At 43.5% G+C, this 15,747-nt stretch overlaps 1 protein-coding gene and 1 pseudogene across 1 annotated transcript; one reads left to right on the plus strand and one right to left on the minus strand.

Moving 5' to 3' along the window:
• Nucleotides 1-478: 478 nt before the first annotated feature.
• On the minus strand, nucleotides 479-3,269 carry LOC147462307 (uncharacterized). Its single transcript, XM_086483442.1, has one exon. It carries the CDS (start codon nucleotides 3,101-3,103, stop codon nucleotides 1,187-1,189), a length of 1,917 nt encoding a protein of 638 aa, XP_086339568.1. The 5' UTR covers nucleotides 3,104-3,269; the 3' UTR covers nucleotides 479-1,186.
• A 397-nt stretch (nucleotides 3,270-3,666) lies between these two features.
• On the plus strand, nucleotides 3,667-7,480 carry LOC147462308 (uncharacterized; annotated as a pseudogene).
• Nucleotides 7,481-15,747: the final 8,267 nt, after the last annotated feature.

A 15,747-nucleotide genomic window follows, 5' to 3' on the forward strand; every position in this document is an offset into this window, starting at 1 on the left:
AAGGTAACAAGATCTTTCGCAATGTATCACAGCATTCACAAAAAGGCCCAGGACTAGATAGTGTCCAAATTATCTCCTAAATAGTGTAGACCATTCACAGGCTATTTAAAAGGTTGGTCCGAAAGACTAGACAAGTTTTTAGTTCTCTTTCAAATACTGTGGACTATCTGCAATACTTCATGTAGTCTACATACAATGATCCGCTAGAACATTCAATGTACAGGTGAACCATTTGAGGAAATACCTCGGCGGTGTGTTCTTGACCAAGTGGTGTTAGTGTCATTCATTTCTAAAGACCGAAGCAATTTTTTGTGACATATGCAACACTACTAGATGGCAAGCACTTCTTGGCGAAGGATAGAACTGAAACGATCCCACGTAGAAAAACATTCAATACTATCAAGAACAGACTTTGTTACTTCCTAAACTTTCAATAGTGCACAAGAAAATTAGAACCCACAAACAAAAGACACAATAATCAAGAGAAGAAAATTGAGGGGAAAATTGAAAAACAACGTTCTTTGTTGCACCAGAGTTTGTTTCTTCTTTGAAAGTAACCTAGCACAAACTCGACCTCTTGGATTGCCCAAAACAAAAGGGCGTAAAAAGTGCTGTCGGCCTCACCCAATGGCATTTGTCACATGGCTTCAATGATAAAGAGCAACCAAGTGGCAGGAAACAATCAAGCTTTCATGGATAAAGCAGGGCAGTACAAAACAAAACAACAACCACGCTGTTGCATTGGGGCAGCAAAAATCAACCTTTGATGGATAAAGGAGGTCAGTACAAGACAGAACATGAACTTGCATTCAAGCTACTTATACTGACAAATTATGACCACAATCAAACCCACTGATTATGGGTTCGTACATTTACGGTAAGCATCCAGAGTATGCAAGCTTTCTCTTTCTGATACAGCACATCATCGATGTTATACCTTGAGCATGGTGCAGCACACCTTGTGGTGGTCACATAGTAGACAATACTCCCCCCAAGATGCCAGCAACATACAAGGGAGCACCATTGATGCAATAGTTAGAACCAGAGCATTAATGGAAACAAGCTCTTACAACATGGAGGCCACATCCTCTACCCAGAGAGCATCTCCAAAGACAAATTGCAGCGGCAGCAAGCAAACAGTCACAACTTTATATGTACATCATGTTGCCACTCCCTGCTGAGTTGCTTAAGCCTCAATACTGAATCGAGCCTCTGAACTTGTTCCAAAAGATACTGCCCTCGATGCCAAGTACATGGTATCTGTCTCCCTGTACCAAATCTTACATAGCTCCTTATCTTCAAAATGTGGTTTAACAAGCTGATTGTAAAAATGGGTATTAGAATGCAAGACCAACTGCTTCAGTGTCACTTCCCCCGTAAGAAGACCTTTTGATTTCATGTAAGAAAGCACTCGCTCACGCCTCCGGACTCGCTTTCGCAAGGCAAAGCACAAATACTCTGGCACAGTCAGCACCGTCTGAATTGGTATACCGAATGTTTTGAGAGTCTCTAATTTCTCATTAAGCACATGTTCATTGTATCCGAAAATGCCAGGCTCTTTCTCTAGCACCTCCTTCGCTTCAGAAACTGATAATCCATGTTGCACTAAGCAATCCTCGCACTTCTGCTTATGGTCGGTACCACGAGAGTAAAGCTTTATAAATGCGGTTACCTTCACATCCTCCTCATAGTTGCTTTCATTGAGTTGTTTGACAATGGCAGAGATATCCCCTCCAAGCTTGTAACCAAATAGACAGGGTCGGTAAAGGACAACCTTCTTAAGTCCATTGTCAGACAAGCAGAGTGTTCGTAACTCTTCGACTGCTGGCTTGATCTTGTTTTCCAAGCTTGCACTGAATAAGTTTGGATACCTACGAAGTACGTGGAAAAATTCTGGTTCCTCAAAACCTAGCTCCTTGAAATACTCAAACTTTGCCTCCAGATTGTCCTCCAAGCTGTAGAACAGAAAAGCAGGGCATCTGTTTACGACCTTGTAAACCAAGTCCTTAGATGCTCCCAAATCTTCTAGAAACTGTATATTCTGCTTTAGCTTCTCATCAACATCTGCTAGAATTATGCGAGCATGCTTCTGTAGGATTTGATCAAGCCGAAAGACCGTGAAATTGTAGCTTTTCAAAAAATCCACCACTTCCCTAGCACACCCCTTTTTGTACTTGTGAACATGCTGTGGATTGTTCAAGACTGCGCATTTGATGATATCATCCCGTGACGCAAACTCCTCAAGCTCGTCATATATCAAACTTATGCTCCTCATAGCATCAGATTTCAGGATTAAAGGATATCTCTGAATCAAACCCAGCATCTCACCTTCTGAAGTGATGAGACCCTTGAGGACGTGAAACCCTGCTTCTATCTCGTCTTCTGTGCATGAAAGAACCTGTGGATCCTCACTTACCATGATCCCCAGGCTGCTCCTGGGAACACCTAGTTTCTCAAATACTCTAATAAGAGAGAAGATAGATTGCACATTCTCTGCCGAAAGCTGAACAAGCAAATACTGAAGGCACTCGCCCTTGGCTCCTATGCTCTCCAAAACAGGTTCTAGCAAGTTAGTGCCCACATCACTAAGGTAGGCATGTACCTTAAGAGAGAACTCATTTTCCGTCACCACATCCGCTTCACCCCTATTTTCCTGCTTGGTGACTGCTGCAAGATGGAGCACAAAGCGAGGAGCACCTTCCACAACTGCTGCTGCATCAGAGGGAGAAAGACTCAATTCTTTTTGCATGTAGTCATAAAGCGCAGTTGCTGCCCCTATTACTTCCCGATCTTTGCAATCGTGATCATCAATCGTGTCATCCACTTCATCATCTTCATTACAGATTTTTGGTGCATGTGCCGCATGGGAGAAAGCATGCAATCCTTTAGGCAGGAAGAAGCCCCATGTCTTTGCATACAAATGCCCATTTCTTTGGGCCAAGCAAGGCGCAGAAGAAATGACATGTGCTTGCATGCTGGGGATCCATAAAGCATGCGGAGGTATCGGATGCTGATATCCCGCCATCAGAGGGTGATGATGGTACCTATGCAGCAGACTACTGCCGACCAACCTCTTCAACGTCATAGATTTGAGTCGCATCATACAGAGCACAAGCAACTGCGCGTGAGCATGTGTGCGCGCGCGTGCGAACGTGCGTCAAATGCAGTGGACATCCGCCAGGTCGCCACAGAGAGCAAAACCTTTGCTAAACCTCACGTTAAGCTGCAAATTGGCATCGCAGTATAAAACGTTTTTTCTTTTACCGCTGTGTTGGAGAGAATCAAAGATTGGCTGTGTCTTCATCAAAGTGCAAAACTTGCTATATCATTTGATATCTTTGGTGTACTTGCCTTTTGCAATTTGCATTGGCTCATCCTCAGCACTAAGGGGCACCAGAGCTTTAAGGAAGCCCAGGCGGTGGGATCAAGGGCGCGGAAGTGGGGCGTGGTTATTGATGGCATCGGGGTGCTACACGTGGCAAAAAAAAGTAAACTTGGACGGGTTTTGGTAAACGGGGGCGCCGGGAGGTAAACTCGGACGAGAGGGTTACGTGGACAGGAAACATGGCGCGAATGGGCTGAGGTGGAGTCCCAGGTGGCAAATGGTGGGCCAACATGGCATTACTTTCACGCGGGCATCCCGTTTTCAAATTTGCCCTCGCGGGAATGCAGGGTAATCAGAGATAATCGGAGGTGAGATGAGAGCAGGAGAAGGGGAGGCTGGTATCTGAGACAGTAATCAGATGAAGACTCTGTAGGAGATTGGAAGCTCAAAGGCAGCATGGATTTGAACTAGGTAGTGTGTGTGTGTGTGTGTGTGTGTGTGTGAGAGAGAGAGAGAGAGAGAGACAGAGATGTTGTGTATTAGATGTCTCCCATCGATGTAATCGAAGATCGGCCATTGAGTGGATATTTCAATGGTGAAACAACGACTGAAGGAGAATCGTCACATGACTGGCCAATCAACGAGGATAATGGCATGGATTACTGGCCACAAAACAATGGAGCTAGTCCCAGCTCAGTCGCATGTTGGCATTCGCAAAACAATGGAGCTAGTCCCAGCTCAGTCGCATGTTGGCATTCGCAATGCTCTTGGGTTGCCTTAGATCCGTCTTCATACACATCAAAAACATTTTTCTCCTTCGACGAGATGACATACTCCTTAATGGCCAAAGATTTGGGAGGGACAGAGACCATGTCACTAGCAATGCTTCAAGCGATCGATGTTCGGGGATTGTTTGATTTAAAGAAGTGGAATAGGATGAAAGACTCCTTGATGCTTTGTCCAGGTATAGGGCTGGAAATAGGATGCCTGCACTTGAAATCTACTGGCCTAAAGGTTGCCTTTATGGAAGATTGGGCACATATTGTTCATGCAGCCCATTGCCCTTTGACACATGACAATCATCTTGGAGTGGCTGCCACTCTCAAGGCCGTCCAGAAGGAATGGTGTACAGACAAGAGACAACATGGGTTGCCTCTTGATTAGATAAAAGACTCAATCACTGCATGTGGATGCTTACTAAAAGAGAAGATTATTGATTGTGATGTAGCTGCGATGCCTATTAGTAGCAGAACCGCAAATTGCCCAACCTCTTCAATCGAGACAACAACATCTCAAGTCGAGCAACAGTTGACAAGAATCATGATAAAGAATCACACACGGCTGGTCCTAGTCAAATCTTCAAAGAGGCATAGAGCATATAAGTGGCTACAAGAATACATTTGCCATCGAGGTGGAAGCATAGATCGGAGAGGTGCGGATAAGCGGCGACAACGAAAGTCAAAGAGGTGTGGGTGCCTGTTTAGGCTGGTGGTTCAACATTGTCATGATGGTGATAGGGTGACTATCGCAATCCATGGCAATCACACGGGGCACATACCTGGCTCACGTGTTGACCTTTACCACTTGCCGGTGCATTCAACTGTAGTTGCATGCTGTATGGATGATTTGTTTGATGTTGGGATGTGTCGCCATGTCGCCAAAATGTCGATCTCCAAGGAAAGGTTTCACATGGCAAATGCATCTGAGTTGGATCGTGTAATCTACAGATTTTTTATGATACCAAAAGAGGTGCAAATGCTGTTTCATCAAATGCGCACTCGTGGTACTTAGCTTGCCATTGGAATTTCTAAGAAGCCTTTTCTCTGCTGAGTTTTTGATAGCATTTGATCCAACATTTTTTTTTACTGTAGGTAACTCTGTAGGTACTGAATGGGGTGCGATGCTTGCCGAGGCTCTACGTTTGCAAGAATTGAAGAAGGTAATACTACATTCTCAACTTCTTAAGCTGGATGGGTGAGCATGCATCCTCAAGTATACTTCTCGTATGGACAAGTAATCTTTGTGCAGCCTTACAGTCCCCAAAACCCTGATGAGAACAAGCGGCCATTCATCCTCCTCATTCAAGACGAGTGGATGCTACAAGTCGCTCTTCGTTTCTCTCGTCGGAACTCATGGGCCGTGGATAGCACTTTCAAGACAAACATTTATGGTCTGCCGCTCTATGGTGCAGTCTTGCCAAACCAAAACGGCATAGGGATTCTGATATGGCTGATGTTATGCAGCAATGATGTGGGTACCAGCCAGGAAAAGGTGGCCCTAGAGCTCACGTTCAAGATGATCTTTGCAAGGTTAGGTGACATTCGACCCGTAGCCATTGTCATTGATAAGAGCCAGCAAGAGCTCGAAGCCATCCTCAAGGTTGTGGATCAAGATTCTTTTTGCTGGAGAGAAGACGAGGATGGAAGGCGGCAACAAGTCGCATGCAAAGTTTTGCTATGTTGGTTTCATGTCAAGAAGGCATGGGTTGAGAACCTATTGCCCCAGGTAGCTGGTCATTTCTTTGATGTGTTCTTTGTGTCAACTCATGTCTACAAATTGACTGTCGTACTCACATGGCGTTGTTGTGCATAGGTCCCTCAGGACAAGCGTGATGATGTGTACAATTGCATGTCGAATTTGATGCATGCAACAAGTGAGGATATCTTTGATGCAAGGTGCGATGAGCTATTGCAGGTTTATCAGGCACATGAAAATATTCGACGGTATGTATCCACTGGCTAGTGTGGCAGCACATGCATGTGGCGAAGCCGTTGGCCAAGATTCGGTCGTCTATTTCAGCATGGGAATGTGGATACTACAAACTTGGTTGAGCGATTATGGCAATATGTCAAGTATACCTTGCTAAATGCACAGATAAACAGGTCTCTGTTGGTCTTGTTGAATGCATTGGTGGGCGATTCAGTGCATGGGACATATATTGGGGGAACACTTCTCAAATTCTTCAAGCAAAAGCAGGAGATTGGTAAGAGCGGTTCTCTTTCGCTTGAGAGTATGCCTTTGCTATTGCCAAATGTTGAGCTCATGTTGTTTCAATTTGACAACCGTTCAGCTGATTCCGGGCGTTTTAGTCGTTTTGGATCAAGCAAGCAACATACAGCCAAGCTAGCAGCAGGCGAATCGATTCTTAAATGATTTGAAGCATATCCAAGCACCCTCGAAGTGATAGAGGAAGGACACATGCGATTCAAAGTCCTTAGCACTACTTCGGCCTCAAACTGGTATCATGTGAGCATGCAATCCAACTACTGCGATTGTGCGGATTGGGGATCAGAATGTAAGCATCTATATGGCTTTCGACTGATAATTGAGAGGCACTTTCCTCATCTTCATGAAGTTCTCCCCATCATAGATAGCGTTCAAGCTTTGAGCCATGTGGACCTACAACCCATAGTTGGAGCAGGGGAAGATAATATAGCACTAGAGCATGACAATTTCGATGTAGCTGAGACAGTTGTCAACAACATAGACAATGAGATTGGTAGCTGCATCTATGACATGAGAAGCATGTTGCAGAGTCTAGAAGAGCAGTTGGTGCAATGTGATAGCTCTTTGAAGCCAGCCATACTAATGCAACTAAATCTTTCATGAAATAGTCTCGCCGCCTTGATCATCCCAAAGGAGATTGAGCTACCAGCAAAGGGCTCAATTAAGCAAGTCCAAGATCACGTTACTCTAACTCGACTCGGGCATGGGATGCCCATAGAAGCAAGTGGAGCCAGCAAGGAACAGGTTCTCGAGGCCGACCTGCCACCATCTAAAGGTCCAACTACTGGTGTTTTGCGACGCAAGCATCAGCGTGGACGGAGTCGAGTCCGCTTTCAAAGAAAGCCTCGAATACATTGTCCTCATTGTTGCAGCAAAACTCTCATGCTCGATGCATTGGAAAGAATTTCATGCCATACATGCCATGCCCTCCTTCCGTTATTGCTCAGACATGCCCCAAGTGGAGCAGAGTCGAGATTTCTTAATCGTCATGTCACCCTCTTTGGTGAGAGCATCCAAAAAGGGATGATTGTCTATTGCAAAGCTGGAGAGGTTCCCACAGAAGAGAGAAGCTTCACAATCTGCTTGCTTGATGGGTCAGTACTCGAGGCAGTCCTTGCGTCCCAGCAACGAATGGTTCTCTCTACATGAGAGACATGTAGCTTTTTTCTCCCTTATGCAATCTGCTGGGCTGATTTGTGAGCTGTAGTAACTGATTAGTAATCCTAGTCAATCCTCTGACCTGAATCTTCCACTGGCCCATACACAGCTGAATCTGGTGTAGCTCTTCCTTCATTGCCTAGATGTCATTTATTTGAAGAGCATCATTGAGCAATGTCTACCAAGTCTTCCATTCCACAGTTGATCGCTCATACCAATCCCGAAGCTCATCAGTTAATTTGAAATATGTGAGTCGATCAACTGGTTCTTGATGTTGAGGATACAACGCTGGAAAGAATCTTGGCAACTCAGTTTCTCTTGTTGGAACAGCATACAAGGGAATTGGAGAATCAGGCACAAATTCCAAGAAATTCAGGACTGCCTGGTTTTCTTGTTGCATCATCTTCCTAGTAATTCTTACTAGCTGGAATAGATTTCGGAGAGCAGTTGCCTGTGCTCCCACTGACATTCGCGTTTGAGGTCCTCTGCTAGTGGCTGTCTGGTCCTCCAAGATGGCTTTCACTCTCTGGTCCAAAACACCTCTGGCAGTTTGCAATTGTACCAGAACATCCTTAAGTTGGACCCTAACGTCCTTCATACAGCGGTAAGTTGGTTTGTTACCCAACAGAAGTTCCAGTTCTAGAGCTAAAGACTGACAATCTGCAGTAGACTTTCTTTGCCAGTGCGGGTTTACCACTTTCTCATCAGCATTGAGTATCCATTCCGGAACTCGTTCCAACAGCTGAACTGTACTGGGATGCATAGGTAGTCTACAAGCTTATTTATCATGGAAAGCAGCAGATTTCCAATGTTCTACCACTTCCTTGGCTCCCATATATAGTCTTTGGAACCTTTCTAAATCAGTCCAGAGAGCATCATCCTCCAGATACTGTCTGGTGATGGAGGCCTGTTGATGTCTCAGTTGCTTATTCAAGGTAATGAGCTGCAGTGAATGCGGATGATCATTCACTGGTCCTTCATCCTGAACCTTCATTTTCCCTTTAGCCTCTCTGTTGTGATGGGACTGATCCGTGGGCTGATTCTCAGTGTTACCGGGCTGCTGCTCTTCAGTTTGCTGATGACCCAACTGGTGCTCTGTTTCCTATCCTTTCTGTTGTCCATCCATCTGGTCTGGTTGGTCTGGCTGTGACTGGCCTCCTTCATCTGGCCCTGTCCCACCAGTACCAGGTCCTGGGGGTGGAGATGGTGGTGGGGCATCATCATCATCCTTTGTATGCCCAGTCTCTTCATCATCCTCCTCCTGATCAGCTTCATCTTCTTCATTTTCTCCTTCCTCATCCGGGGAAGTCTGTTGCTCAATATAATCCATTATGGCTTGGTTCATCAGAGCATTATTGAGCTCACCCATCTTGTCCTGCAAATCACTCTGCAGACTTTCCATTAAGGACTTTAAATTTTATAAGTCAAAAACAGCATTGCCTGCGGGGTTTAAAATTTCAGACAAGCTATTGTAGATGTATCTGTCAGTCAGCGAACGCTTCAGAGCTGTATGGTGTATTAGCAGATTCCTGAATTCTGCCCGCTTCATTCTCAGCCCTATTTCAGCTCTCTCGGTAGCTCTCAGTGCCTCATTCCTTTGACTCTTCATGATCATAATTCAGGCTCAGCCTTGGCTAGCTTTTTGTTCAACAACTCCTGAGCTCTTTCTGATTGAGCTTCCAATACCTTGTGTTGTATGTTCTGCATTTCCTGGGCTTTCTGGAGTGTTGCAATCTGATGCTGTGCTTCTGCCAAGTCAGCCTTGAGCTTATTGATCTCGTCTTCTGATCCAGCAGCCTCCACCAATTGTCCCATATAGCTGATAATGGTATTCCAAGAAGACTGTATCAGTACTGAACATCTGTCTTTGACAGTGGTTGGATCAGAATCGACAGGTTCATATATTGCCACAGGAGCCACATAAGGTAGAGTTGCATAATCAGTTTTGGTGAGCAAGAGATGCCCTCTCAATCGCTGAGTTTGCATTTGCTGCAACTTATTCTTTTTAACCAGTTGCAGAGGGTTTCCAGAAGTGGCAGGAACTGTTTCAGACAATGTTGAGGTCGCTGGACCTTTCCCCTTATCCAGTTGATTCTTGCCTTTGTCTCCTGACTGGTCTGGTACCTTCGCCTTAGTGACTGGCTTTACCTAATCTTTCCCACATCCAGTAGCAACTGTATGTTTGACAAGTGACTGATCAGGTACAGTTTTCTCAGTGCTTGCTGTCTTAACCTAGCTTTCAATTTGCTTCAAGAATTCACTCCTTTTTGTCAGTGTGATTCTTGGTTTCTTTGAACTGCCAGCTTCCTCTGCAGTGGCTTTCCTTTTCAGGTCATTGGAAATCGTTTGACTGTCCATTTCCTCATCGTCTGAGGACATTTCAATCTTCTTTGGTTCAGAAATGGGCTGCTCACTCCATGCCTGCTTTACCTGCTCATTAACATCTACAGCAGTAGCCCAATACAGAAATTTCCAAACATACCATGCCTTGAAAACAGTTTGAGATTTCAGCTTGGCAGTCTGTTAGAGTACATTATGCGAGAGTATTTGACACAGGTTGATATGGACTTGTGGATCCAGTATCTTGGCCAACAGCATAGCAAATAATTTCTCGGACACATACGTTGGGTTATTCTTAAGACTAACTGCTTCGGCGACAAACCTGTAAGCAGCGGAGGCTTCCGGTCCTGCTACTGGAACTCCTTGAGCACTTGCCTTACACTTCTTTCTAGCTGTTTCGTCCTCCTTTAGAGCAGTACTTATTTGCTGTGCAGTTGCCACAGACGGTTTGCGCTCATTAGGCATCCGAAATGCAAATGCAATGGCTTCTAGTGTCACTGACACCTTCCTATTATTTATCACAGCACTGCTAGTTTCAGCATCAAAGGAATCAAGAACTTGCTTAATAATATCTGCCTGAAAAGCAATCCTTGTGGCTTGCAACACAACTCGCAAATCCCAGAGTTGTAGCAGAGTCATTGTGTGATCAGTAAAGACATATCTTTGGATTTTACTGTATGAAAGAACAGGAAGGCTTGCCTTTGCCTCAGCAACTATAGCCTTGGTTTCTTCAAGAGTTTCCTGCATCTTCTCTGAGCGTTTCCTTCTACCCATACACTGTGAGGTCGACGACGATGAAACACGCAAAGGCGAAGAGGACTTACTTGTGTTAAAGCCGTTTCCTGGTGTCGCTGGTAAGGCTGTCTGACAGTGAACTGTCTCGTCAGAGGTCGAAGTTTGCGGTTGTAGTGAAGAAACCTCGGAGCTCGGCGATGCCGAATGGTTGACAAGAGGAAAGCATCGCGCAGGAGATTTATGAGGAAAAATGCTAACTCTCTTGACTGTTATACGTGTTCGTGCCATAAAAGCTCCACCACTCGCCGCTCCTAGACTTGTGTGCACCGTTGCTGTCGTGGCAAACATGCATTGGACAAGACTGCAACCCATCCTTGTAATAATTATCACTGGCACACCACTTGACCGTTGGCCACTTAAAATTTGGAAAGTGTGTTCATACTGGTTCTGAACTGATTCCCACTCTGGCTGGACCATACTGGTACTGATTCTTAAATCAGCCTGATCTGATTCTTCCGGTACTGGTTTTGAGGCTGGAACTGGTTGCACATGGAAAAGACCAAAAATATCTAATTCTGGTATCTCTTGATCAACAACCTCCAATTCCTTAGTGACTTCTTCTAACCCAGTTTCTCTGGTCTCTGAATAATAAAGTTTGATCTTTGCTCCATTATATACTCCCGGCAACATCAGTCCAGATAAGTCTTTTAATCTGACTGTGCCATTGGAGAAGACCCAATCGACCTCAAAAGGTCCTTCCTTGGCAATCTTCAAATTTGGCTTCTTTGGACCCAATTTAGACTGATATAGAAGCACTAAGTCTCCCTTCTGGAATTCTCGGACTTTAATTCGGCGATCATGCCAGTGCTTCCTTCTTTGTTGAACAATTTCCTGTTCCAATATAGCCTTTGCCTGAGTTCATCTAACTGCATCAATTCATCCAGTAGTTTCTTAAGATTATGGTTGAAGTCCATTCCATACTTTACAGCCATTCTCAGACTGGGAATTACAAAATCCATAGGAACCACAGCTTCAGTACCATACACCATTCTGAATGGTGTCATTCCAGTAGTTACCTTATAAGCTGTCCTATAAGCCCATAGAGAAGTCTAAAGCTTCAAATCCCACTGGTATGGTTTCTTTTGCACCACCTTAGTGAGAATAGTCTTAATTGTCTTATTGCTACTTTCAGCATGTCCATTGCATCTGGGATAGTAAGGAGTAGATTTCCGATGTTTGACTAAAAGCATATCCAATAGGATTTCCATAGTATTGAAGCGGTCCGGGGCGGGCAACAAGAAGAGCAACCTCTAGACACCCTTCAAGGCTCCCGTGCTGCTCAATGGGGCTGGGGCACAACACAACACAAACCAAAACAACAAACCCACAGCCAAATCCCAACTACACAAGGGACACCACCTAGTTTAAGAGCGAACTAGGACGCAAAAGAGGAGAATCGTTAGAGCAACCCACAAACAAGCAAGGAATTTACACTAACCCTAACACCAATGGAACACTCTCACACACTAAAACACACGAGAGAGAGAGAGAGAGAGAGAGAGAGAGAGAGAGAGAGAGAGAGAGAGAGAGAGAGATAGTGCTCGGGCTGCTTTGAAACGTATCGGCAATGATCAAGCAAACACAACTATATATTTAAAAAAGAGAGAGAAAGGGGGAGGGGGTGCTTGTTGAATTAATACCTTCTTACAAATCTGTCATGACAAATCAAAGTGAGATTAGTATTTTTTCAACATAGCTTGCATAAATTTCACCACAACACATCACAAGAAAAGCCATCCCAATCACTGTCTTAAGGCCAGGGGAGTCCTCTCCACCCTGTCGCCCTCTTACAGTATGTGGGATTTATGGCTAGATTGATGACAACACCAGAGACAAGCTATCAATAACTTAACAAAAAACACCAAGACACTTACGCATCATTGTTGTCCATTACTTCACGTTGGAAGGGAGACAAAGTATCCAAGCTTAGTCCAAATCCACCCTCCTTGATTCAGCAAATGTTGGGCTTACACTAGTAGGAGAAATGATAGATTTCCTACTCTCAATTTAATGATCACTCTCTCTCTTACAATGGCATAGAGTTCCCTTGCTAATCCCCTATTACAACACATGCACATGCATAAGACAATGAGCTTCCACTCAAAAGCTCCTTCTAGAGAGGTTGAGCTTGGCTTCTCAAGCTATAGCATAGTGCTCTTTCTTCTCCCCCCTTTTTGTGCTAGCTACACCCTCCTTTTATAGCAATTTTGAAGGCTAGGGTTACTCCTCTAACCATGGTTGGGTTAGATTTTCAGCAATTTATCTAATTTCTTTTGCTTGGAATTATCAAGAAGTTGGTGAGGAAAGAGAGAGGAGAGAAATGGAGGTGATAGGATTTTTCATAGTGGGTTAGTGTTAGTAGAGTTAGTATTAATTTACAAATGGAATTGGATATTTACAATGGGAGTATCCATGTAGGATACAAATAAGAAAGAAAAACTCTTAAGAGGTAAGAAAAGGTGGATTTCTTACAAGGTTGATGCTCCAAGCGTCTTGAGTAGGGCCAATTTTGACGCTTGTTGATGGTCCACTAGCTTTGACGGTACATTTTTTCTCCACTCTTGACCTTCCTTGAGAGACAAGGTAATTGAAGCTGAGTAATCAACCACCATGATGCTGTCTTTTAAGAGAAGAGGCTGAATTTTGTGGTTTTTTTGATAGATATGGGTAAATTGGAGGAGGAAAAATGAGACTAGGTGGTCAATTTTGGAATGGAATTGTGTGTGGGAGGTATGAGTTCACCATGGTTTCTCTTATTCTTCAAGGTTGAGGAGAAGGTGAGTAGGGTGCAGAGAGGAGTGGTGAGAGAGGTGGGGATGATGAGTGGAGAAGTGTGTGTGAAAGAGGAAAATGATAAAGTGGAAGAGAGAGTGTGGCTGCATAGTATGGGAAAACTGGGGTCCACTAATAAAATCATAGCTCATAGCTCGTAGCTCAAAAAAATATGAAAAAATTTGAGGCAAAAGTTCAGCCCACGAGCTACAACTTTTGTTTGTATCATCTTTTCAAATTCGGAGAGCAAGTGAACTTTAAAAATTCAGCAAAACCGGTCATTTTTTTCCACTGCACAAGGTCCTTGTGGGGTCCTTCTTTGGATAATTCTTTTGAATACCTCCAAGAGTGAGCCCTCCATAGTGCATGTATGCATGCCACCTACCCTTGACCTTATTTGGTAGGTCTATAATTGAAGATATTGTTGAGATCATGATATAAGTGAATAGTACAACTAAGAAAATCAAATATTGAGGGGTCTAAAAAATATGTACATGTCAAATATAAATAATATAAGTGGAAAAAATATAAAGGGGTCAAAAGAAATCTCTCTCATTATGAGGCTACCATAAAAAGATAAATATTTTTGGTGTTCTAATTTTTTTGAAAAAAAAACAAAATAGATGTAGGAAGGGAAAAATCACAATAGTGAAAAATATACACATAAATAAAACTAGTTTTTTTTTATTTTTGTTGGGGTGGAGTTACATCAAATATAAGAGAAGCTTACATGAAAATATTTCTATATGGAATAAAGAGTATGAAAAATGGTAAGAAAAAATTGTGGTAATGGTGAGGCAATGTACAGAGCATAAATAACACACACCTAGGTAGAAATATTTGAATAAATACCAAAATAATTATGAATTTTTTTTTATTTAGGCCCTATATACAAAGAAATATTTACATACGCATGGGCCATAATATACTTATATTTTTTATTTTTTTTATTTTTTTGGCTCAACTAGCCCAATGACTAGCTAATTGAGGGTTTTTTAAAGAAGATATGGGAAAAGTCCCGTGACTCACGCACGCCTATGTACAGTGAAATGGTAGGGATAGACACAGTGTTTGGGTGATTTTGGTAGGGTGAGGTAACTCACTGTGGCAATTACAAAGAGCCGAAAAACGGCTATCATTAGCCCTCCCCCTGGATGATGGTATATTCATGTACCATCATAGAGCATCTTTTCCAAAGAGAGTGCTTCAGAGTCCTTGATGAGATTTTTATTGTTTGGCCCCTCAGAATTTTGGCTAGAGTTACACTCATGCTTCATGTAACAATACTTACATGAGACAGTGGCCTTTTGATAGATCTTTGGTAGATCCTTTGGTAGAAGGCAACTCAAATAGGGCTTCAAGCGATACCCGTTTACTTTCCTGGAGTGCTCTTTACCATTCAAGTCCATAAGCTGATAGTAACTTGAATTGAAAGCCTTCTTGACTATGTATGGCCCTTGCCATCTTGTTTCAAATTTGGCATCAAAACGATTGTCAAGTCTATTGTCATACCTTAGCACAAGCTCTCCTTCCTTGATGCCTTTGTCCTTCAGTTTCTTGTCGTGCGTTTCTTTCGCTTGTGTGGCTTTCCTCTTGTAGCACTCATATGCTGCTTCTCTTTTCCACTCAAGCTCCACTAATGTAAGAAGTCGATCCATCCATACCTCTTGATCATCTTGTGCTCCTTTGCCATGAAGTCGCATTGTTGGAATGTTGAGCTCGATAGGCTGCAAAGCCTCTTGACCATAGACCAAGTGAAATGGTGTGAACTCCGTGGCTTCCCTATATGTGGTTTGATATGCCCACAAGGCACCATCCAAGAAGTCATCCCATAATTTTGTCTTGTTTTGCACCATCTTTCTAATGATTCCTGCAATGACACCATTAGCCTTCTCCACCAAACCATTTGACTGTGGGTAGTATGGTGTGCTATGACGATGTAGAATGTGAAGCTCTTCACAAACTTCTGTGAGCAAGCCCTTTCTAAACCCTGGACCATTATCAGAAACAATCTCCAAAGGTGTGCCAAACCTACAACAAATGTAAGTGTAGACGAATTTGCTCACTATTTTCTCATTTACCTTTGCCACACTCTGTGCTTCCACCCACCTAGTCATATAGTCTACAGCCACTAGAATGTAGAGTTTACCATTTTTTGTCCTAGGCAAAGGACCCATAGCATTAATGCCCCACTTTTCAAACGGTCCATTTGCAAGCACGATTTGCCTTGGACCATAAACCAATCTTCTATTCCCATTTACCTGACAATTGTGACAACTTTTACACCAATGTTGGACATCCACATGCAGACTTGGCCAAACATACCCCGCAAGCAAAATCTTCTTCACAGT

The sequence above is a fragment of the Adiantum capillus-veneris genome, chromosome 2, assembly GCF_014529385.1.
Source record: "Adiantum capillus-veneris isolate H3 chromosome 2, ASM1452938v2, whole genome shotgun sequence".
Lineage (NCBI taxonomy): Eukaryota > Viridiplantae > Streptophyta > Polypodiopsida > Polypodiales > Pteridaceae > Adiantum > Adiantum capillus-veneris.